We start from the raw sequence: 26,336 nt of genomic DNA on the forward strand, positions 1-26,336 counted from the left end.
GGCGCTTCCTAAACGTACATTCCCGGCATTCGAATCAACGGGTCTTTTGTCTGTGGGCCTCCCTCTGTCTACTCTACAGCTCTAGTCTGCAAATTTAAAAAGTTTTTTCACATTCAAATTGACAAGTAAATGAAAACATCTGTAATCAAAATCATAAACGATAAATTAGTAAAGCTCATAAACACTCATATTTAAAACTACAACATAGATGTGTGCAGCTCAGTTAAGGCTTTCGGGGATATATTTTGTTGGATTTTTTCATTGGGCATTAAGTTAGGTTATGTTATGTTGCGATATGAGTCAAGTTGCGATGATATGTGATTTCGAGTTACTGCCTTCAAGAAGTTGCCTTATACGGGTCTAGTATTGTGCTGTGCAGCCAGTTAACTACAGGTCTTCACGATGAGTGAACGTGATAACCCAGGTGCTTCGGGATCGCAGGATCCGAACAAAGATGATTCGAGATCGTCGTCCAAGCCAATACCTACTGGACCAAGGTAATGTTCGTTGATGTCGCATCGCATCACTGAATGTCTTAATTACGATGCAAATTTTATAACTTCCTTTGTTGTTGTGTAATTTTAATATTTTAATGCTTAAATTATGGTATAAGTAGTTTAATACTTAAATTATGGTATAAGTATGTCGCATGACTGAATGTCTATTACGACGCAATTTTTTTTACTTCCTTGGTTGCTGCATAATTAACTTAACATTTGAATACCTACTTAAACACACACACTTACATACAAATTTTTATACTTTTATTGTAAAGTAAACTTACTTTTCATTAAATGATGTGGCTAAACTAGAAAGTTATCCAATTACAACTGTTACTTTTTAATTTGATAGATTTTAGATATTGATTGTGTTACATTTTCTTTATTTATGTTTGACACTTACAATTTCACATACCATGTGTGTATTATCCTTGTAAGGCCCAACATTTTTAACATGTTTGATGAACATATCTTTGAAAAAAATCTTGTATCTGAAATCAATATGTCAACAAAATTGAACCTTGACTTACTGGTCATAAAGAGCACTCAAAAAAATTATCCAGTTTGAGATATGAGTCTTTTTTAATTCTAACAAATTTAATGAAATGATGATATAACTGACTAATTAGATAAAGTACACTAGCCTGTTTGTTTGATAATTGACTAATAAACAAGAAAAAAATATATATTTGCAACAAAGTATGAAATAACAAAAAAAAATTAAAATTTTAAAAAGTTGTATACTATATCTATGACGTTTAGTTTATATATCATAGTACTTCTTCTCTTATAAAATATGGCTTTTCTGTCCTAATTAATAGGACAATTTCGCCAGTGTCAAAGTAAACTCTCTTTGAGAGGCACGTTGTACGGTGGTTGTAGTTTTTGCAACTTGATAGTAAAATTCCAGAAACCATGTGGAGACCACTTGCGCATTAAAAAATGTCAGACACAAGAGCAATATAGAATTTAGTGAGCACTTTTCACTGTTAAGGTTAATCGCCGCATAAAACACTATCAAAATTAAACTTCAACTAGCCAAAGAAACAGAAATAGCAAAATTAGATATTGTCTACATCCGCCATGTTCGAATACTACAAATCCTAGTACTTGTAGTTGTATCATAGTACTTGTAGTGTTGTATTCCCAACTCTACAACCAAGTTGGATCATTTTGACAGTTTATTTAACAAAATTATTACCTTAGGGTAGTTTCAACTGCACCTGTCACAAATAATTAAATAATTGAGCTAGGTGTTGATTTTCATTGGTTTAGATGAGTCTTAAGAGGCTGAAAAGGCTTGATTCTATGGTCAGTAGTTTTGTTGGAGTAATTAAAAAAATATTTCTTCACTTTCCTTTTATCTCACCATCCATCAAGATGGCTTGAATTTGAATTTTTATTAATCTGGTGAAATCCAGGCGTGTTTTGGTTAGAAATGGCCTAGAGCCCTATATTTTATTTCACCATAGTGTGAACTATTTCAAGATGATTTAATTTCGGAAAAAACGGTGAGTTTTTACCATTTATTTGATTTTTCAACCTTTTGGTATTTCGTTTTTCTTTCAAGTTTTAACTTGTGGCTTTATTGTTCTAGCCGCGAGGCTTTTTTTTTTATATATATAAACAAATACCCATTCCTGCTTTTGGGATGTATTTTTGCGCATCGGCATCGCATTTCGGCATGCTGGATGAAAATTTATAAATTGAAAAGCAGGCGCCCGTGACGCTTCGAATTTTTGTATTTGTTTTTGACTTTATTTTGCATCCATGAACGGTCAGTGAAAACTTTATTTTAACACAAGATGCACCAACGTCAGATAGTTGAAGAACTATAAAATTTTGAATTTGGAAGTGTAATTCCACATGCCCTTCTGGCTTGCTACTTTAATATTTTTTTGGGATTAGAAGACGAATGCTTAATGCCGTATTATTTGGGTTGTAATTTAATTTTTAAGAGTTAAAATTGTCTGTTTTATTTTCTTTAAAAATAGCGTCCGAACTTTTATTATTGTGTATTAGATTTACCTTCCATTTTATTGGTGAACTTTAACAATACAATACAACTAAAGTACTATTCAATGGAAAAAATCAATTGTGTAAACAAAGCAATTTTTCACGATTACTCCGTAGTTACTTACATTTGAACGCCAATCCCGATCATATTCACATCTCAATGAGCTCACCACTGTTTTTAACAATCATTTTATCATTAAATAATCGTGTAAATATGTTTATTTTATAGAATTAATTGGAAGACGAAAATCCGTTATATTTGTCAAATTGACATGATAATTTTTTCCTCACCGAAGTTGGTCTATGGTCGGTCTAGTCTCTGGAAATTTAGTGCTGTACCAACAAAATTAATTATTTGACTGAACCAACCTTACCTACCGATAATTATGGCTGGCTCTGCAAATTAATTTATTCGTAGATATAATTATTTGTGTTAAGTTACACTATTTAATGAAGGTTTATAAAGGTTTCTAATCCTATCCTACTATCCTACTATCCTACTTCCTACTATATCCTACTAATCCTACTAATATTATAAATGTGAAAGTTTGTGAGTGAGTGAGTGAATATGTTTGTTACTTCTTCACGCTGAAACGGCTGGACGGATTTGGATGAAATTTGGCGAAAAGTTGGATAACCTGGATTACAACATAGGATACTTTTTATCCCGATATTCCCATGGGATAGGGATAAAATCTTGAAATAACAACCGCTCAGCTTAGAGTCATGAAATTTGACCATGATTGTTTTTAATGTAATGTCAATGAAAACAACGATTTAATTTTCGGGAATTCCCACGGCAATTTTTAAAAATCCCGGTATTTCAGCTGCTGGACCTAATGATTTACGTGTGCGAAGCCGCGGGTAAACACTAGTTGGACGATAAAAGAGTATTATAGTAGAAATTATGTAGATTTCTATTTACTAGTATCATATTTACTGTGGAGTCCATTGTTGGACCAAAAAATCATTTTGAATCACTTCCCTGTGTCTACTCTAATTTCCCTGTCTTATGTAAATTTAAAAATGCCTCTTCTAAATTATATCGACAATACAAACTGAGACATTGATGCACAGAAAAACCAGAAAAAGAGACCAGCGCTGGGAATCGAACCTAGGTCCTCAGCAATTCGTACTGCGTACTATAACCCCTACACCACCGTTGGACAGGAGTCAAGATACAAATTTCTCCTATGCACACATATCTCAGGTTGCCTTTTTCTACTACGCTACTTAAGCAGCAAAAAAATCTAAATTAATCCATATTTTAACTGACCCTTTCAATTCTAAAATACTCCATCATAAACCTTGGGGAAAATATACGTCAAAAAATATGTGGATACACATGTTTCACCATTTTAAAAATTCTACCCTTAAAGGGGTATAAAGGGGAGTGTAAGTTTGTATGGAAAAAACGTTAGGTATATATATTTGAAGATATAATTCTAAAACTTCGTGAAAATGCTATTAAACATTTTAAGTTAAAGGGGACATGGAAACATTGTGAATGACTCTTGAACAGGACTAAGAGAATACGTGATTCGCCATTTTTAAAAATTAAACTTAGGGAAAACATTAAAGAATGAAATATGAGTAAATTCAAAATAATTATTTACTGCTGATTGAAGTATCTTAAAGAGCTTTCACATCACTAGAGCCAACGTCAGTCAGTCAGTCAGCCAGTCGTCAGTCAAGTGTCAATGTCAGTCACCACATTTGTTTACACAATTGATTTTTTCCATTGAATAGTACCATACTTATAAACATTTTTTCTTTTTTTAAAAAACATGACATACTATATTGTGTTATATTATTTTTTGTCTGCAGTTACTATGCCAATGAGCCGATCCAGTTCAGAGTGCGAGGTTCCACCATCACCGGTGCCTCTCCACCGAGCTTCGTCACATTAGATGACATCATGAAGGCAGCACACGGTATGCAAAACATGGCCCTGGCACATGAAATAGCTGTTGACAATGACTTCAAGTTGGAACCATTTGAACCTCCAGACAATAGGTAAGGATTAGAGCCGATTCACACCAGAATAGCAGTGGCCGCCAACAGCGCGGCGAGTACTTTCAGTGAGAAATAATTTTTAACTTTATCTACATATACTACTCAAAAGAATATAAGGGTCACTTGAATTTAACCCGTAAAATTAAGTCAAAAATGTGTTTGACTTTTTAATTGAATACATTTAATTCAATGAAAAGTATTTGTACTGTGTTATGTTGTATTAATAAAACCATTTTTAGATAAGGAATGTTATAAAAAATATATTTATTACTATTTTCGTTTCACCCATAAAATTCACATGGTCCTTATTTTCTTTTGAGCAGTATACTTAAAAAACCACCAGAAAAGGAGAAAAGCAGAACGGCCGCGCGACCTTATCAAGCTTTTTAAGCGATACTGGTCTTTTAAGTATGTAGATAAAGTTTTAAATTATTTCACACTGAAAGTGCTCTCCGCGCCGCTGCCGGCCGCTGCCATTCCAGTGTGAATCGGTCCTTAGTCATCAATATTTTTTCACATCTTACCATTATTATTATTATTACCATGACCATGAACCGGAAAACGAAATATTGACATCATTTGTTAAAGTTCAACAATATTCAATTTAATTACATATTTTATGGATTTTAAGCTTTTACTGTCTAAACACAAGTTATTTTGAAAGATAAAAATTTAAAAGCTTAATTATAATTTATTTAACTCTATAGAACTCTATTTGCGCTAGTCTCACTCGCTCTTGGTCACTTTTTGACACTTTTTTGACTTCAATAAATATGTTGCAATATTTTTTACAGTTACCAAAAACTTGTAAAGGAAACCATGCACCGAGCATACTTTGACATACTGCGGGAGCAGCTGAAGGCCGACCCTCCCGAATACAAACAGGCCCTTGTACTACTTGAGGATGTTAAACAAGTACATATTCACATACTAAACTTTACCTTTACTTTAAAAGTAAAAGGCCTCTCAGTCAGAGGATCGTGAGTTCAAACTCCAGCTTGCACCTTGTGAGTTTTCCAAATGCATGTGCAAAATTACCACGAGCTTTTACGGTGAAGGAAAACAATGTGAGGAAACCTGCACAAACCTGCAAAGCAATTCAATTGTGTGTGTGAAGTTCCCAATCCGCACTGAGCCTGCGTGGGAACTACGGCCCAAGGCCTCTTATTCTGAGAGGAGGCCTGTGCCCAGCAGAGGGACGTATATAGGCTGGGATGATGATGATGATGAGACTTTACCCACAGCTTCGCTCGCATAAACCTTAATCTTAAATTCCACAAATTGACTAATTTCTCTTGGGGATTTCCAAAAATTTAATTGTAGAAGATGTTGCATCTGAAATAACTGGGCCAAATTTCGTAAATTTAAACCCACCAGTTGAGATTTCGAGATTTTACCCCGATCCCGTATTAATATCGGGATAAAAAGTAACCTAGGTATTGCTCCAGACCTTCAGCTATCTACATGCTAAATTTCATTCAAATTCATCAAGCCGTTTTAGCATGAAGGAGTAACAAACAAAAAGTCCCATGGGAATTTCCAAAAACTACATGGTGATCTTCATTGTTATACGAATACATTAGCCAACTGCTAAAACTGTTTAGATTATTTCCAAACAACTTGTATATAACAGTTGAATATTCCCAGGGTTTATTCTCTATCCTGCTCCCACGCCACACCCGCATCCGGGAGATGATAGAAGAGGTCCTCGACACAGAGTTCATCAAGCAACAAGCCGAGAATAACAGTCTGGACTTCCATAAGTATGCTGCATTCGTCATTGACCTGATGGCTAAGCTCGCTGCTCCAGCCAGGGACGAGATGATACAGAACATCACCACATTGACTGATACGGTATGAAAATTATGCCTCCCTCTTAAAAGTATCGCGTGAAAAAGAGACGTCGCGCTAAAACCGCGCGATTAGCAGCATAGTTCGTACGTAGCCTAAGTTGGAGCAGTACAGAACATTGAGTACATTCGCGTCTCATACACAAACCTTCAACAACTTTCTGGAGCGCGCCTTTATTTATTATTTTTTATTTATTTATTAAGCCTCTTTATTCAGATGCAAACATACAAAATACTTAAATCATAATACATATTTTTTTATTTTTTTTCCCATTCAACCTTCAGCATCTGTGTGCCTGTTGGCAAAGGCCTCCCCCAGCAGTCTCCAATCCCTCTCGCATGCAGCTACTCTCGCCCATGTTCTGCCAGCCGCTCCGGCTATTTCGTCTTCCCAGCGACGAAATTGCCTTCCCTTGTTCCTTTTCCCATCTCTTGGATACCATGCGGTTACAAGCTTACTTCATTTATCTGGCCCTCGCATGACATCTATCAACCCTGTTTTGGTTCGCAATTCTTCATTTCTTATTTTGTATATTCGTCTCTTGTGCATCATACTTCTCTCCATGGCTCTTTGGCTAATTTCCAGTTTTTTTAAATGTGCTTTTGTTAGCGCCCAAGTTTGACAGCCATAGGTGATTATTGGTAGCGCGCCTTAGCAATAGGTAAATTTTGTAAATACTTTATTTTGTAAATAAAAATTACGGCTGCATTACCGCCTTTTGCGAAATTTATTGCTGCTCTATCCTATATCACAAATCACTCCTTGTGACACAAAGGCCTCCTCCAGTTCTTTCCAATTATTTCGTTGTCTTGCCAATCTTGCCCATAATGGCCCTGCAAATTTTTTCAGTCATCTCCCCATCTTTTTCTTTGTCGACCTCTTTTTCTTCCTGCGTTATAACGCGGGGTCTAGTCTGTCAGCAATGCCGATTATTTCTCTCCCTTATCTCGCATCATATGAGCGGCCCATTTCCACTTCAGCATCCTTGTCTTTTTGTTGACCGAAGTTTTGGTGACCCGAAGTTGTACCAGTCCGGAAATACTGGCATTGCAAGCTGATTCCAAAGTTTTTCCTTGCGCGGCAAAGAGTTCCGCAAGAAACAAACTGTAGTACACTGCCAGCAGTGGGGAGAAAGAAAGTCAGTTGCGAGCGGTGTAATGGAGAAAATTAGCGGCAGGCAATAGATCAAACAACTTCTCAGAGCACTGCCATGATAAATGCACACATTATTCATGCATGGATGTCACTATTAGGGTTCCGGAGCTAAAATGGCAAAAACGGAACCCTTATAGTTTCGCAATGTCTGTCTGTCTGTCTGTCCGTCCGTCCGCGGCTTTGCTCAGGGATTATCAATGCTAGAATGCTGTAATTTTGCAAGGATATATATAAGTAAACTATGCCGACAAAATGGTACAATTAAAAATTCAAAAATATTTTTTTTTTAGGGTACCTCCCATAGACGTAAAGTGGGGGTGTTTTTTTTTTTTCTCATCCAAACCTATAGTGTGGGGTATCGTTGGATAGGTCTTTTAAAACCATTAGGGGGTTGCTGAGACGATTTTTCAATTCAGTGATTGTTCGTAACGAAAATTGTATAACGCCATTCAATAACATTACAACTGCATCAAGTAGTAAAACTGTTTATGAAGTCTACCAACAGATGGCGCTGTACGCCCTACGAAACATGCAAACGTTTGGCTTACGTAGACTTAAGATGTTATTAGTATAATTTTGTTTTTCAATATAGAATTAGCAACCTACTCGTAGTTTCATTATTGAACGCAGAGGTCGCCATTTTGGATTTAATCGTACGAAGTGTGTACATGGTCCTACGAATCGGAAGTGCAAGTGGTCCGGTTTTTTTTGAACTCCGGTATCAAGGGGCGGCGGATTGTCGTCGAAGATACGACTTCGCAGAGAACTGAGCGGCGGAACACCGACGAAGCGGAGTTGCGGTCATCGAGGCGGACGTCAATTATTCGACTGGAGTCAAAAGGACTGGAGGAAGTAACGTATGGTGCAGTGTTTTTAAGTGAAGAACAAACCGTGAGTACTTTTTAATACAATTTGAGATTAGGAGTGTCATCTGTCGAACTTTCATCTGTCAGCTGTCAAATAGTGACTTAGAAAATTCGAAGATTAATAAATAGTGAAAATATTACAAGTGTTTAGAATAGCAATAAATAGACTTAGAATAATTTAAGAAAAAGCGACGAGACGAGGAACCTATCCTAGCAACCTAGCAAATCGACATAGTGGAGCGTATCGAAAAAGCATATAAAAACTTTAAAAAGTCACCAAAGGAACGCATCACGGTTCCGTACTTAGAATCTCGACTAGAAAGTTTGGAGAAGCTTTGGGATAAGTTTTCCGTGATACATGAACAGTTGATCGAAGAATGCACTAAAGATGAGCTGGAAAATTCCATATACACCAGTCAGCAAGTTTATGATCTGGCAGATGAGAGGTATCTTGATTACAAGACTGAACTTAAAACCGTACTGAATACACTAAAAGCTCCCGCTAAGTCTAGCACAATGAAGTTTCAGTCATCGTCACCGGCAAGCAAGGGATCACAAGTGAAGCTACCAAAGATAACTATTCCTACTTTTTCGGGTCTTTACACTGAGTGGATGAGTTTTAGGGATTTGTTTGTGTCGCTCATACATGAAAATTGTGATATTGATAACGTACAAAAGTTGCACTATCTCAAAGGTCATCTCAGGGGAGAAGCAGAGCAATTGTTGCGGCATATTCCAATCACTAACGATAGTTACGAGCAATGTTGGGCTCTTCTAACTGGACGCTATAACAACAAGCAATATTTAATCAATTGTATATTAAAACGATTTTTTGCTCAAAATAATGTTTTATCAGAATCCGCTAATGCAATCAAAGAACTGTTAGACGTAACATCGGAAACTTTAAACGCGTTAAAAGGTCTAGGCATTAACATTCAATCATGGGATATTTTGATAATTTACATAGTAAGTCAAAGATTGGATGCCGAAAGTAGGAAACAATGGGAAAGCAAAGTCAGTGAGCTGGTAACAACTGACTCTGAACAACTGCCGACGTTCACTATGTTTAAAGATTTTTTGGAAACTAAATATCATTCATTGGAATTTTTAGATTCCAAGTCTAGCACACCGTCAGTTGGGCAGAGACAGCGCACCTATACTCACAATCACAATGTTAAATCTAAGGCTAACCCAATCCACATGTTGCATGTTGCTCAGGTTCCCTGTGTCTGTTGTAAGCGTGACCATCATCTTCGGAATTGTAAAGAGTTTGTAAACATGGATATTAACGGCAAGCGTAACTTTGTCCAGGTCCACGGGTTATGCTTCAATTGTTTAGGCAGCAATCATTCAGTCAAACACTGCAAAAATTACACATCTTGCCAAATTTGCAAAAAGAGACACCACTCGTTGTTACATCCAAAAGGCGAAAGTCAGGCAGCTGGTTCAGGAGAATCAGTTGATAATCAAACTTCATCACTGGGAGGTCAGGTTGATGCACCCAAGGTATCACCGGAGGCTACGCAGACACCTACAAGGCTTGCAAGTCATTTTGTGGAAGGAGTGGCACATCAGGTGTTACTAGCCACAGCTTTAATTAAAGCTGAGCCACGGAATGGCGGAGAGTATCAGCTCCTACGAGCTTTAATAGATCAGGGGTCGCAGGCTTCATTCATCACCAAGGCAGCGGTCCAATTACTCGGGCTGAAAACAATACCAACAAAAGGAATTATTTCAGGGTTAGGAGGTGGACAGAACATTGTTTCGAAATCAATGGTGGAAATATCAATCCGTTCACGTCTGAATTCAAATTTTGTAATTCGTATGTCAGCCTACGTTCTTGATAAGTTGACAGCGTATTTACCTGCAAGAGCAGTATCACTTACCTCATGGCCGGAGCTAGCAGAGCTTACCCTAGCAGACCCGGAATACCATACGCCAAATAAAATTGACATATTATTAGGAGCTGAGGTGTATACTTCTATTATAAATAATGGCGTAATCAAATGCCCCTCAGGGTCACTAGTCGCACAGAATACCACCCTGGGATGGGTATTAAGTGGGAAGACAAATATCACACAAACCGTTGCTCATCAAGTAGTAGCTATGCACGCTCAAGTGGAATCCGTGGAACAGTTGCTTCGATCATTCTGGGAAGTTGAGGCTGAGCCCAATAACAGCCAGAAGGTATTCACAATGGAGGAGCAAAGATGCGAGGAGATTTATCATTCCACGACCACTCGCGACGAAGAAGGACGATACGTTGTGAGACTTCCTTTTCGAAATGAGCATCCAGCCTGTGCAGATGGGCAATCCAGATGTATAGCTTTAAAGAGGTTGAATTTTCTAGAGAAGAAACTAGAGAAGAATCAGCGTTTAAAACAAGAATACCAAAATACATTTAAGGAGTATCTGCAACTAAATCACATGCAAAAAATAAATTGTGACACTGTGAAGAATCTACCAAAGGGTTTATTCTTACCTTATCACGCTGTGATACGCGAAGATAAAGATACGACTAAGTTCCGCATAGTTTTCGACGCGTCCTGCAAAGGAGTGAATGGAGTGTCGTTAAACAATGATTTAATGGTGGGGCCTACATTGCAACCCGAATTACGTCACATAATTATGCGTTGGAGAATGCATCCAATCTGTTTCATAGCAGATATAGTAAAAATGTATCGTCAAATCAAGGTACACGATGTAGACTCAGAATACCAACGCATATTATGGCGAGAACATCCAGACGAGGCAGTCCAAGAATTCAAGTTGCTGAGAGTGACATTCGGAACTGCTTCAGCACCGTACCTGGCAGTTAAAAGTCTAATGCAGGTAGCAAAGGATGAAGGCCAGCACTTTCCTCTAGCAGCTGAGAGAGTGAAACAGGACTTCTACATGGATGATTTGATGTCTGGATGTGAAGAGCCAGAAGAAGCAATTCAAATTTATAAGCAAATTACTGAACTACTCCGAAAAGGTGGCTTTGAACTGCAAAAGTGGTCTAGTAATTGTGAAGCAATGCTACAGCAAATACGAGAAGAAGCCCAGCAAAAGGAAGGTGATAAAAACATCGAAGTAAAGGAAGATAACATAAATAAAATACTCGGACTTACGTGGAGTCGACGAAACGATGAGTTTATGTATGCAGTTCAGTTACCACTAGTTTCAACGCCTGTAACAAAGCGAAAAGTTATTTCTGACATCTCGAAACTGTACGATCCACAAGGTTGGATAGCACCAAGCATAATTAAGGCCAAAATATTTATACAACGGCTATGGCTTGCAGGCATTGACTGGGACGAGGAACTGCCACAGTCTTTACTTGAGGAATGGTTGGAATACCGTAAAGGCTTATCTGATTTGACTCGGTTTAGACTTGATCGTTGGATGAAATCAGGAAGCAGCTCATCGTTAATTGAACTGCACGGATTTAGCGACGCGTCCAACGTTGCATTTGCTGCAGTAGTTTACTTACGAGTAATAGATGCAGAAGGTAGAGTACATGTGAGTCTCGTGACAGCTAAAACCAGAGTGGCCCCTATAAAGCAAATATCCATTCCACGATTGGAACTAAGTGGCTCTGTTTTATTAGCAAAGCTGTTAGTAGAAGTGGCAGAGGTGTTGAGGGTACCTAAGGAAAATATACATGCTTGGACCGACTCAGAAATAGTACTTGCGTGGTTAAGCAGTCACCCAAGTAAATGGAAGACGTTCATTGGTAATAGGGTTTCAGAAATACTTACGGTGACTAGTCGTAGTCAGTGGGCGCATGTGCAGTCGGAACAAAATCCTGCAGACTGCGCATCACGTGGTATCTCACCTGCAGAGTTGATGAATCATCACCTGTGGACATCCGGACCTGCGTGGTTAAAAGATAACATTATACACTATACCAATCCTAAGCACTTAACTACTAAATTGGAAGAAAGGAAAATTGAGACTTACCTTGCGACTGCAGCTTCCACCTCCACGATTGATAGCAACGATGATACGATGTGGGCGAAACATTCTTCACTCACAAAGTTGCTGCGAGTTATAGCGTATTGTCGTCGGTTTTTGAAATCTAAAAATAAAACCATTACCTACCTTCTGAAAGAAGAAATTGATGAAGCGTTAGTAATTATGTTAAAGAAGTGTCAAAAGCAAGCATTCGGAGAAGATATGCAAGATATTCAAAGGGGTAAACTACGTAAGAAAAGTCAACTTACCTCACTCAATCCTCAGATTGACGAGTTGGGATTACTCCGTGTTGGTGGGCGGCTGCAATTGGCAAACATGGAGTTTGATCAAAAACACCCTATCTTATTGCCAAAAACATCATGGTTGACTCAGCTTATTATTAAAGAAGCTCATGGAAAGACCCTTCATGGAGGAACGCAACTGATGGTGAATTTCCTTCGGTCCAAATACTGGATTTCGGGAATGAAGAATCTTGTTAAATCCTATGTCAGGAAATGCATTGTCTGTGTACGACATGCAGCAAACACACGAAACCAGTTAATGGGGCAATTGCCATCACCTAGAGTTACCATAGCGAGAGCATTCCTACGAAGCGGAGTCGACTATGCCGGCCCTATCAACCTACGCATATCCAAGGGCAGAGGCAACAAATCCTACAAAGGATACATTTGCCTCTTCATCTGTATGGCAACCAGAGCAGTGCACTTGGAAGCTGTTAGTGAACTATCAACTCAAGGTTTTCTGGCGGCTTTTAAAAGATTTGTTGCGCGACGAGGTCATTGCAGTGACGTTTACAGCGACAACGGATCTAACTTTCTGGGAGCTTCAAAGGAATTGAAACAGCTTTACCAAGTAGAAAGGTCTCTGCTTACACCAGAGATAGCAGATTGGATGGCAACCAATGGAACTAAGTGGCATTTCATTCCACCATACGCGCCAAATTTTGGTGGCCTTTGGGAAGCCGGAATCAAATCATGTAAATTCCATTTGAAAAGGGTCATCGGAAACCATACCCTCACGTTCGAAGAAATGGCTACTGTACTTACACAAATAGAGGCGTGCCTAAATTCGAGGCCTATATCATGCATCGACGACCAAGGCGAGCGCATGCCTTTAACTCCTGGCCACTTTTTGGTGGGAGAACCTCTGGTGGTAGCTCCAGACCACCAGTACGATCAGACACCTATAACCTCTCTAAGACGATGGCAACTATGTCAGCGCATGTTGCAGGATTTTTGGAAGCGTTGGTCCAAAGAATACTTGGCGCAATTTTTGCAAAGACACAAATGGACGCAACAAACTCCTGAGCCTAAAATCGGTGATGTCGTCTTGGTGAAAGAACTTGACCTCCCTCCAGCTAAATGGGTCCTTGGCAAGGTGGTTGCATTACACCCGGGATTGGACAATATTACGCGTGTCGTAACCTTGCGATGCAAAAACTCAGAAATTCGAAGACCTGTGTCTAAAGTATGTATTCTGCCAGTTACTGACTAAGTTGTGTTGTCCGCCAAAGGACTACTTTTATATTTATATTTTTTTTTCCTTGTTACATTTATTTTATATAAGTTTACTATACGCGTGGTGAACTATTGTTAAGAGATCACCTTCGCGTGCTACGTTTCATTTCTGTGTAAATGTTATTCAACTTACCCGAATTTCATGTTACTATAATTAGATTAAGAACTTGTGTTCTTGGTGGGCGGCATGTTCGTAACGAAAATTGTATAACGCCATTCAATAACATTACAACTGCATCAAGTAGTAAAACTGTTTATGAAGTCTACCAACAGATGGCGCTGTACGCCCTACGAAACATGCAAACGTTTGGCTTACGTAGACTTAAGATGTTATTAGTATAATTTTGTTTTTCAATATAGAATTAGCAACCTACTCGTAGTTTCATTATTGAACGCAGAGGTCGCCATTTTGGATTTAATCGTACGAAGTGTGTACAGTGATTTGTTTGCGAAATGTGCAACTTTAAAGTGCAAATTTTCATAAAAATCGAGCGTCCCCCCCCCCTCTAAAATCTAAACCGGTGAGTGGAAAAATTCGAAAAAAATCAGGATGGTAGTAAGTATATCAAACTTTCAAGGAAAACTATAACGGCTAAGTTTGCTTGAGAATTATTAGTAGTTTATGAGTAAATAGCAGCCTAAGGTATAAAATAATACCTAAACTATAACGTACGTATAAAATACGAAATCCTTAGAAAAAATTACTTAATTTTTTCGTAATAACTACGGAATCCTATTTTGGCCGTGTCCGACACGCTCTTGGCCGGTTTTTTCTTAAGAATGTTACGTTGTAATAAATTATTGAATCAAAAGAAGTGACCGTAGTGAATGATCCGTTTATTTCGTTCATTTAAATGTTGTACCTATTTCTGCAGGTAGAAGTCTTCCGAGCCATTCTGGAGACTTTAGAGGTCCTAAAGTTAGACCTGGCCAATACCCTCATCACCATGATACGGCCCCACGTCCAAAAGGAGAGTGTGCACTACGAGAAGATGAAGTTTGAGGAAATGCTGAAGGTGACTGAAGGTAAGCTTCGGTTGCAAGCGGCCTGCATTCATCGTGAACATCGTAACCAGGTCATCCGTCCATGTCGTTGGTGGACGTCCTACGCTCTGCAAAGTTAAATCACAACAAATCTTTCCCACCAGATTGCAACGGCCGGGGTCAGTTGAAACGAACCTGGTACTCTAAACTTCATTCTACTAAACTGAGCAGACCGTATAGTAAAGATGGGTTTATATTATACTTGAAACCATAATTTGTGAGACTAGGTTGACAATTGATTGTGCTCAAGTGTTGCCACAGTCAAGGTAGTGCTGTTCGTGTCGATATAAAAAAAACATTACGACTAGATCTAGTAGTATTTATTCATTACTTGCGGTGACAATATCAAATCAGTTGAATAATTTACTTACTTTGCAATGTAAGATATCATTTAAAGAAGTGCAACTACGAACCAACGACAATTATCTCATTTATTGTTTTGATTGGCCTCATCTTAAATCCGCTTTATCTATTTTATATGCGCATGATATCATTGCCGTCACCAAGTGCGCTAACCGAGGTAATAGTTTCATCACTCTCTTCACAAGAGACGCCATTTTGACACCGGTAATGTGTCGCGATTGGCGGGGGCGGGAGTGGGAGGCGGTGCGCGGCATTTGTCGATTTTTCACATTGAATCGATTTTTTGAATCGTTATGGATCGTAAACCTCTGACCTCTGACACGATTAACGGATCGGATCGCATGCTCTTGAATCGATCTCACAAAAATCGTATCAAAATTTGTTATTTTGTCAATTTTAATATTAGATCTGACCACACATTTGATTTCATCGTTGGAGCCATTTAGCAAACCATTTAGTCGAATCGACACTGAATATGGATATCGGCTACATCACTATTTAATTTCGTCGAACCCTGGTAACCCTTTAACTGTCATTGAATTGTCAATCTAATCTCACGAATTATGGTTTCAACCATAGATGCAACGGATAACTGAACACCGAAGCTACCGTACAACGGCCAACCGATAGTGTCTTTTTCAACCTCGACATTGGCAGAATCATCGATAATATCGATGGAGCTACATTTTTCCTAAAAATTGAATTGAATTGCAACGGATAGTTGTTGGGCGGATACCGGATATCCGGCGGCACCGTTGGCCTGATTTTTTTATTTATTTAATAAAACATGATATATCCGGATATTCGGTCAAGTTTTATGTACAATAAAATTAAGCTGTAGTTCGAACGCGCGCGTGACACTCCGTGTAGGTTGCAACTTGTTGAGGGACTAGGGCCTAGTCCCTCAACAAGTTGCAAGCCTAGTCACTAGGCTCTATCAACGAAAGAAAGCGCGCTTTTTAGGTTTCATTGGGTATGTCCAACAGTGGACGTCTTACGGCTGATATGATAATGAACATTGCAGATGGGCTACAACACACCCGAGCGTGGCTCAAGCGCCACATAGACCGCACCGGGCTGACTCTGCCGGTGACAGACCCTGGCATCATCAGGAACGTGACCGCGCAGACCCTCGCCAAGGCTTACCTAGAGCTGCTGGAGTGGGATGAGGCTCACGGCTACCCGGAGGTAAGCTCCATCCTCAGCCTATACAGGATGGCTCATTTACATCGGTCAGTATGGGAAAGTCTGAAATTATAAGACGTAAGAAGATCTGTTCTTAGGAACCATGTCATCGATTTTAATAAAGAGAAAAACTGCATTCATACATTTTTAAAAAAACTTGTGCTCATCTCGGGAATCGAACCCGGACGTTTTGAAAAATAAAACTTACATTATTAAAAAATATGAAAACAATGCATTTTAGTCATTCTAGATATCGTGTTTCATAGTAACATTTCGTCACTACTTTGAAAAAATCTCGTATCTCAAATCAATATGTTAACAAAATTGACTCTTGAAATAATGGTCATAAAGTTCACTCAGTAAAATTATCGATTTTGAAATACGGGCTTTTTTCAAAGCACCCGACTGCTTTCCTGCGGTTTTCCTGCAATCTGCGCTTGAGGGGTGGGGTAACTCGAACCGGTGCGGGGCGGAGCGTGGCCATTCTGTACGTTAGTACTATTATATATTCTGTGCTATTGGTTAATGAAAAACGTGTCCCTCGCACATTATTGGTGGAAACGCTGCGTCAATGACAACATTTACTACGTATAACTCGGCTAGATTATGAACAGGGGGGCTACTACGAAATTCGAAAGACGAAGTTCGTATCGTCCCTCTCACTCTTAATAAGTATAAATAGCGTCGTAGTATAAAGCCAGTGGCGAGTGTGTGCAGTAGCCAGACAAACATACACATAAAATATTTAAGTATAGCAATTATTTCATTCGGGTATTTTGAAATCTGTCTGGGTGAATCCACCCGCAAATTGTATTTTCGCATGTCGTGTGAAATAGCTATATCTTTGGTCTCTGTCTTGTGTCAATAATAGAAATGTATAAAAACAGATCGAACTTAAATAAATATTCATTGCATCTTGAGAGCTCTTTCTGATCTTCGGAAAACCACCAAACATCCTCCTCAACAGTGGTGACCCCTGACAACGCAAGAGCAACGCAAATGGAACAACCTAAGAAAATCAACGATGAACAGACGAATAATTCCGGCGGATCTCAAGAGCCACCGATGACCATTGCAGCGCAGAGTCATGCCGAGGTTCTAGGATTGTCAGTCGGACTACGCATTCCACCTATATGGCGAGACAAATTACGAGCTTGGTTTGCGCACTTCGAAGCAATTGTATCGTCACAGAAAAAAGGCGACCAGGCTATGTACGAATTAGTATTGGGGCAGTTGGAACGCCAGGATGTCGACGAGATTTACGACATGTTATTGCGGCCGCCGGAGACCAACAAGTATCAAGCCATAAAACAAAGACTACTCGAGGTATACGAAGAATCCGAGCAACAAAATGTGCAACGCGTGCTTGCCGGTATGGAACTCGGTGACCTTAAACCATCCCAACTTTTTAGAAGAATGCAAAACTTAGCTGGAAACCACCTCTCAGAAGTAACACTCCGCGGAATGTGGTTAAAACAATTACCCAGCAACGTAAGCTCCGTGTTAGCCCTCAGCGAGTCAGCAAGCATACGCGACATCACTCAAATGGCCGATAAGATGATGGAGCAGCAAGCGCAACATCAAATATCAGCTGTTTACCACAAACCACAATCAGAAACCGCATCTACTTCGCAACCAGAACTGTACGCCGTCGCTAGAACGTTCTCACCAGCACCTGCAAAACATCGCATCGTCGAAGATAAAATTGATCGGTTAACCGAAGCGATAACACAACTCGTCATCGCGCAAGCACACAACCGACGCGGCCGCTCGCCGCAACGCAACTGGCGCGGGCGCAGCAGACAATGGAATCGATCCCGTTCCCAATCAATGAAGCGCGGCCACAGCTCACTCCGCAGTACACCACCGTATAATGCATCATTCTGTTACTATCATCAAAGATTTGGACCAAGAGCATACAATTGTGAGGAGCCATGCACCTTTCACCAAAAACCACACACGCCGCCCACGGGAAACTAAAACCAGCGCTGGACGCGACGGAACCCAGCGCCACAGAAAACGCAAACCGTCTATTTGTCACCGATAAAATCTCTAAGCTAACATTTCTCATCGACACCGGCGCAAACATATCAGTCATCCCAAAATCAAGATATATGCAAGCAAAACCATCAACATTTCAACTATACGCAGCGAATAATACGATTATACCTACATACGGCGAAAAAACTATGAAACTCGACCTCAATTTACGAAGATCGTATTCTTGGAGATTTGTTATCGCCGCAGTAAGCAAACCAATCATAGGCGCCGATTTTCTGAACTACCACAAAATCCTAGTAGATGTCGCCGGACGAAAACTTATAGATAAACAAACGAACATGGCGGTAAAAACTCGAGTCTGCAATTTCTCCGACCCCACTATCAGAACAATCGATATGCAGCAGAAGTATCATCACATCCTGGCCGATTATCCTGACATAACTCGACCTTCAGCTATGAAAGAGACACCCAAACATTCGGTTGAACATTACATAGAGACGAGCGGAGCGCCACTACATTGTAAAGCACGGCCTATCCCACCGCACCGCTATGCAGCTGTAAAAAAAGAATTCGAGTTAATGATGGAACAGGGCATTTGCCGCCCAAGTAAAAGTCCGTGGGCGAGCCCACTACATGTTGTCCATAAAAAAAACGGCGATTTAAGAGTATGCGGCGATTACAGAAGATTGAACAACGTCACAAAACCCGATCGATATCCTGTGCCAAGGCTGAAAGACTTCACCTATCAGCTAAATAAAAACAAAATTTTCACTACGCTTGACTTAAACAGAGCCTATCAACAGTTACCAGTATTCGGCGAACATATCGAAAAAACGGCCATCATCACACCATTCGGCCTATTCGAATTCCCAAGAATGTGCCCAGGTTTAAGAAATGCAGGTCAGACTTTCCAGCGCTTTATCCATCAAGTATTGCAAGGACTCGACTTCTGCTACCCTTTCATCGATGATCTCATAATAGGCTCCCAGGACGAAGAAACCCATGTTACCCACCTCCGTACGGTACTACAGAGATTAAACGACTATGGAGTCACAATTAATCCCTCAAAATGCGTATTTGGCGCGAAAGAAGTAAACTTTTTGGGTTATACCGTATCAGAACATGGCATCAAACCACCTGCAGAAAAGGTATCAGCTATTAATTCCTTCACCCTGCCTGAAACAATCGACGAATTAAGAAGATTCCTAGGAATAATAAATTTTTACAGAGACGCCATACCACGAGCCGCATCCATACAAGCACCTCTAAACGCTTATTTACATAGATGCAAGAAGAAGGATAAAACTAAAATTCCATGGACAAATGAAGCAAAAGAGGCATTTGAAAAGTGCAAAGTTAGCCTTCAAAACGCAGCCTTACTAGCTCACCCAGCACACGACGCACCGATCGCCCTTATGTGTGACGCATCCAACTCCTGCGCAGGCGCTGTACTACAACAAAATATAAAAAATAAATGGCAGCCGCTGGGATATTTTTCCAAAAAATTCACCGGTGCGCAACAAAACTACAGCGCGTTCGACAGAGAACTACATGGCTGTAAAATATTTTAGAAAAATATTCGAAGGAAGGCCATTAATTATATATACCGACCACAAACCAATAACTTTTGCTATAAACAAGACGGCATCGAACAACGACACGCCACGACGTACCCGCCAGCTATTATTCATTAGTGAATTTACAAACGACATACGTCATATTAGCGGCGCAAAGAACACTGTCGCTGACTCACTCTCTCGCGTCGAAGCGATATCGTGCCCCACCGCGATCGACTTCACTCAACTCGCAGCCGCGCAAGAAAAGGACGCCAATATGTACAAACTCTTACAACAAGACAACTTAAAATTAAAAGCAATAACGGTACCAAACACCGATTGTAAAATATATTGCGAGATCTCGACTAAAAACATAAGACCGTATTTACCAAGCCAGTTTCGACGAATAGCTTTCGACACCATTCATAACCTAAGCCATGCAGGAGTTAGAACAACACGGAAAATAATCACGCAGAAATATTTTTGGCCAGCGATGAACAAAGACGTCGCAAATTGGACCAGAGCTTGTTTACCATGCCAGCAGTCTAAAATCCATCGGCATACAAGTAGCGACTATGAATCATTTGCACAAGCAGAGCGTTTCCAGCATTTGCATGTTGACATAGTCGGCCCACTCCCACCATCGCACCTTGGACACAGATACCTACTTACAATGATTGACAGAAGAACGCGCTGGCCGGAAGCCGTGCCACTGGAGAATATCACAGCGGAAACGGTGGCAAAACAGGTATACGAGGCATGGATAGTAAGATTTGGGTGCCCCACAACCCTTACTACTGACCAAGGACGCCAGTTTGAGAGTCAATTGTTTATATCACTCACAAAACTACTGGGAATAGAAAAGACAAGAACCAGTTCTTACCATCCCCAAAGCAACGGAATCCTTGAAAGATGGCATAGATCATTGAAAACGGCTATTACGGCTAGTCTAAGTAATCAAAACACAAAGTGGCTCGACGCGTTACCTACTGTTTTATTGGGACTTCGGGCTGCTACAAGGAACGACACCGGCGTAAGCGCAGCTCAATTAACGTATGGATGTACGCTCAAACTACCTGGAGACCTTTTCGACGCAACTCGCATCGAAACGAAAAATGACTACGACTTCGTCGATAAGTTACGTCAGATAATTAGCAGCTTCAAAGCAGTACAGCGCGCACCGAAAAATACGAATACTTTTGTACACAAAGATTTGTTTACATGCAACAATGTGTTCCTACGTATAGATTCTGGGCATAAAGCACTAAAACCACCATACGAGGGTCCGTATCCCGTTCTGCGCCGAGATAGAAAAGTATTTAAATTGCAGCTACCTGGACGAGAAGCAAATGTATCAATAGATCGATTGAAGCCTGCCTACGAGCTCAACGAAGAAGCCTCAAATGAACCCAATGCACAGGGAGCGAAAATTTCACGCTACGGAAGAATAATTAAACCCGTAGTACGTTTTACTTGAGGGGGAGCACTGTGCAGTAGCCAGACAAACATACACATAAAATATTTAAGTATAGCAATTATTTCATTCGGGTATTTTGAAATCTGTCTGGGTGAATCCACCCGCAAATTGTATTTTCGCATGTCGTGTGAAATAGCTATATCTTTGGTCTCTGTCTTGTGTCAATAATAGAAATGTATAAAAACAGATCGAACTTAAATAAATATTCATTGCATCTTGAGAGCTCTTTCTGATCTTCGGAAAACCACCAAACATCCTCCTCAACAATTCCCCTACCTATGGTACAAATAAATTTCAAACATGCTCGGAATATGCGTTAATGTCACGAAATGGAGACATGAAGTTTCTCATTTATGGCTCCCTGCATAACTTCTTCACGTAAGCCAGTAGTTCCCAAACTTATTTTTCTCGTGGACCACTTTCAAAATTTTACTGGTTTCGGTGGACCCCCTGCTGCTACATTTCTACCACATTCTTAGTCGCCAAAAAATAAAAATTGTGTCGCTTCTGAGTTCTGTCCAGTCGCTTGCCTTATTAAAATATTATCTGCTTAGTTAGGTACTTAAAACAATGTAGGTAGGCCCTTATAAAAACTATGCTTACATTTTTGCTCTTTACTATCAAAAGCAGATAAATTTTCGTGGACCCCCATTAACATCTTATGGACCCCCATTTTTTGTTCACGCCTACGTAGACCCCCAGCAAGTCTCCCGTGGACCCCTGGGGGTCCACCTGGACCACTTTGGGAATCACTGACCTAAGCCATAAGGAATGTATGAAAATCTATTATTGTCCGCTGCTCTAACTTTTTAAATTTGCGATGTATGGATGGATGGATGGAATATATCCTCACATTGTTTTAGAAAAGCACTATACAAACCTCGGCCAGAACAGGGATTGATGGACGAGTTTGGGGTAGACGGCCGAGTCGTAGACTGTTACTTCATGGCTTCTGCAGTAATGTACTATTTTTTTTAGTCTGTGACCCTAGACGCGCCTCGTTTCGCCGAGCTTGGTACGCAAGTGTACCGACTGATATGCGTGGCGGCGCTCATGCTAGTAAGCCCGTCGTGCGGCGACGCGAGCGCAGCGGCCAAGCATAAACTTAACCTGAAGGAGAAAATCGTTATTATCATTGGTGACGCTGCAACTGACACGTGAGTGTAACATAACGACATAACCATTATTCTGCTCACCCGCGACCTTATGATAGCTACATACGTTTCCTTCCTAAATTCCTCCACCTCCAAACTGTAAGAACACACGCAAATCACACAAACCTATTTATCACCACCACCACTCTACACTGACGCGTTTCGAACTCAACCAGAGCTCATCTTCAGAGCAACACAGCTGAACTGGAGGAACTGCATTAACACACATTTCTTGCACAAACGTAGCTATTACAAGGTCGCGGGTGAGCAAATTAATTGTTTCAGTTCATTCGCTTTTTTACCTTACCTTGCTATAACAACTCTACTCCACAGACAGTTGAAGCTGGTGCTGCCATCTGTCGCCGAGGAGGTGATACTGGTGACGGAACAGCTACTTGACAGCCTCGGCCAGGATCCTCTCACAGCAGACATGAAGGAACTCATCAGGACTCAGATTGTCTCCCTGAGAGACCCCGAGCATAAAGTCAGGCAGATAGTTCGTGAGTATTGAAATGCAGCAATTTTCTTGAAATTTTCATGAGACGTTCAACTATTTGTTTCATTTAAGGGGATCCCATGCCCCAATGACCTTCGATCTGAATTCCGGCTGTCTTACTCTCCACGCCAAAACACAACAGTGCAAGCACTGCTGCTTCACTGCAGGATTAGCGAGCAAGATGGTGGTGGCAATCCGAGCGGACCTTGCACAAGGTCCTACCACCTGCAAAAGAAGTGATAACAAACAGATTTACAAACTTTCGCGCTTATAATCTTAGTGGGTTTCCTCATAATATGGTTAAAAGATGCCCTACGAATCATAGCAATAACTTCACGCTTCCTTATTACAGGTCAAAGGGTCCTCGAGTTTCTGAAGATGATCCTAGTGTGCGCGGGCGGTTCCCGGCAAATACCCGTCGGTCTGTCCGCCCTAGCTCCTGAACTGACCAGCATATCAGGCACCCTGCTACGATACGTGATGCACAACAAAGCTGTATTCACTAGTTACTATATGGACATAGTGACAGAAGAACTGAGTAGGAGTTAGATGGCGAACAAGTATGGCTGTCTTATGTGTTGAGGGCAAGTCGAACCGTTCTGTAAGGGCCCTTTTTAGGGTTCCGTAGCTGTTGGTTAAAACCGAACCCTTATAAGATCGCTTCGTTGTCCGTCTGTCACGCCCTTTTTCTCAGGAACGCGTGGAGATATCAAGCTGAAATTAATATTAACCTCGTAAGGCCCAACGTCCTAAATTTAGGACATTTAATGTCTACTTTTACTAATTGACATTAAGCTTCAAATTCTAATAATCAAAATTTGACGTGGGCCTCGGGACGGGAGGATAAATACTCAAATCTTCTACCCCTTGGAGCAGTGGAAAAATCGAACTTCTAAGTCTAAGTTGACGTAATCAAGATACAGATGTTGAAAAGGTGTTTTGCATACAAATTGCCGGGGATCAAAACTTAGGGGTTCTTTCAGTTATCGAAGAAACTTTAAGTTTTGAATGAAGGTAGCTGTCATAGCAGAGCCATGAGAGAGGTCAGACATTTTTTGGCTGTCTATGTCACTAACCAATTTAAAATGACCCTACAGCTGGTTATTCATATACCTAATACATACCTATAAATCACTACGGAACCCTCGGTACGAGAGGTTTGCCATTGCCACCCCCTAGCCTACCTCTGAGCGTAAGTTTAAAGTAACGTTCGTGAAACCACTTTCAAAATGTTACCTTTCATTTAAATGTTGTAATTTAACCGTAACACAGGTTTTTTTGCCAATTTAACGTCGATAATCAAGTAACATTTTTTTTTGTAACAGTTTTGCTTTTTGCAAAATAATTATATATGTTACACAGACCTACTATTAAAGATAAATAATGCACGTGAGCCTAATTGGTATATCTAAAATTAAGTCAAGACATTTTTAAACCACGATATGCTCTTTCTATATCTATCTCGATTGTAGCTGTGGTACATTTACTAAAGTAAGTTAATCCGATACGGTATAATTTATAATGCCGTTATCATATTTGTATTGTGTCTACTTAAATGCATTTACCCAGAAATAATTCCATTTTTGCTTCACTTATTCCTGTAGTTCGTTAATGGGTTGAAATCCTTATTGGATGCGACCAAAAGATTTCCACAAAACTTATACTTACTATTATTATGAATGTTTACCTACTAATACGATCCAATACTTAGAACAATATACGTTGAACTATACATCAATGTCTCGAAACTCAATGTTAAAAAATCAGTTCAGTCTACTTTGTGGTTCAGTCATACGGTTTTTTTTTTGTTGAACAAACTCAAATAAAAATAAGTAAAAGTACAGATTGATCAGGAAAACCACTTTTTTTTTTAAAAATAAGCTTTATGCAACTTCCGTTTGTTTGTTCGCGAGTTTATTTGTGTATATCCGGATATGTTGCAAGTCGATTTTGTTTTTTTTTTTGTTACATAAAGGAGCTACTCCGAAATTCGAAGTGCGAATTATACCGTCGCTCTTACTTCCTATTAAATACTATTAACGTAAATTAAGGAGACGGCACTACACGAACTTTGTAGTATAAGACATGTGCAATAATTGAGCCTTGAAGGTTTTTATACCAGTGCTTTTTAAAGTTATAATTATTTTTTTCTGAAATATCAAATGTATGAATTTTCCTATGTCTACTAAATTCTTATGTCTAATAGTATCTAATATATATTTTTTAAATATATCTTCATGATACTATCATTATTAACTTTTAAGACTTTGATCCTAGTAGGTACTAATAAATTAATAAATAATTAAATCTCAATCAAACAAATCTGTTCGATTTCAAGAAATGTGACTTACCTTCCATACAATATTTATTATGATATGAGGTATGACTACATATTTACATAATCAAAACATATTGAAGATTACATATTTTAAGAAACCGGTTTTAAATAGTTGTAATGAATTGACTGATATTTCTTTATCGTCACATGTAGTTTCTAGGAAATGTCGAATAAAGTATCAAAATACAGTGATGTTACTAAGTACATGTTTATTTTAATTGATCGCTTTACAAATGAAGTGTTTGAAATCGAACTGTTTCTTTTGGTGTGTACTGTTCTGTAATCAAATGAACGCATTAATGTAATATATATAGCTATGAAATTATCTTTTGTTTAATTTGCATAACCAGCCAACACTAGTTTTAAAAAAACCCGAAGAATTGAGAGCGTTCTCCTTTTTTTTTCAAGTTTTTTATTAAATGGTCATAATCTACCATCAGAGTTGATAGTCTAGGACGTTCGTATAGGGAATAATAAATCTAATAGCCACTGGCCACTTGCGAAAAAAAAGTTAGTCATAACCCGAGAGACGTTATCGAACGCACTGAATCGCTGACATCAAGTCAAATTTTTTTCATCACACTTGCTCGTAAACAGTGTCATAACATGCAGGCAACCTTGGTTGCAACCCCCCAAATAAAACCCTTGACCTTAATGTGCTTGTCATGAAGCCCGTGGTCGGTAAATGAGTCGGTGCCCGTACTGATGGTGCTGCTGCAGGACTACATGGACCACATGCACACGCACGTTGCGGCGCATGCCGAGGGAGGTAGAGGGCGACGTTGCCAAGAGCACAGCTTAAGGTATCGCCAATATTTGGAACAATTATATTTTACCTTTT

General features: G+C 39.7%; 1 protein-coding gene across 1 annotated transcript; it reads left to right on the plus strand.

Annotated features, from left to right (window-relative positions):
- On the plus strand, positions 1 to 25,820 carry LOC141435698 (T-complex protein 11-like protein 1). Its single transcript, XM_074098443.1, has 9 exons — positions 1 to 497; positions 4,344 to 4,532; positions 5,327 to 5,447; positions 6,180 to 6,386; positions 14,757 to 14,907; positions 16,313 to 16,476; positions 22,486 to 22,664; positions 22,995 to 23,161; positions 23,510 to 25,820. The coding sequence occupies exons 1-9, from the start codon at positions 403 to 405 to the stop codon at positions 23,704 to 23,706; spliced, it is 1,470 nt and encodes a 489-aa protein (XP_073954544.1). The 5' UTR covers positions 1 to 402; the 3' UTR covers positions 23,707 to 25,820.
- Positions 25,821 to 26,336: the final 516 nt, after the last annotated feature.

The sequence above is a fragment of the Choristoneura fumiferana genome, chromosome 15 (genome assembly GCF_025370935.1).
Source record: "Choristoneura fumiferana chromosome 15, NRCan_CFum_1, whole genome shotgun sequence".
NCBI lineage: Eukaryota > Metazoa > Arthropoda > Insecta > Lepidoptera > Tortricidae > Choristoneura > Choristoneura fumiferana.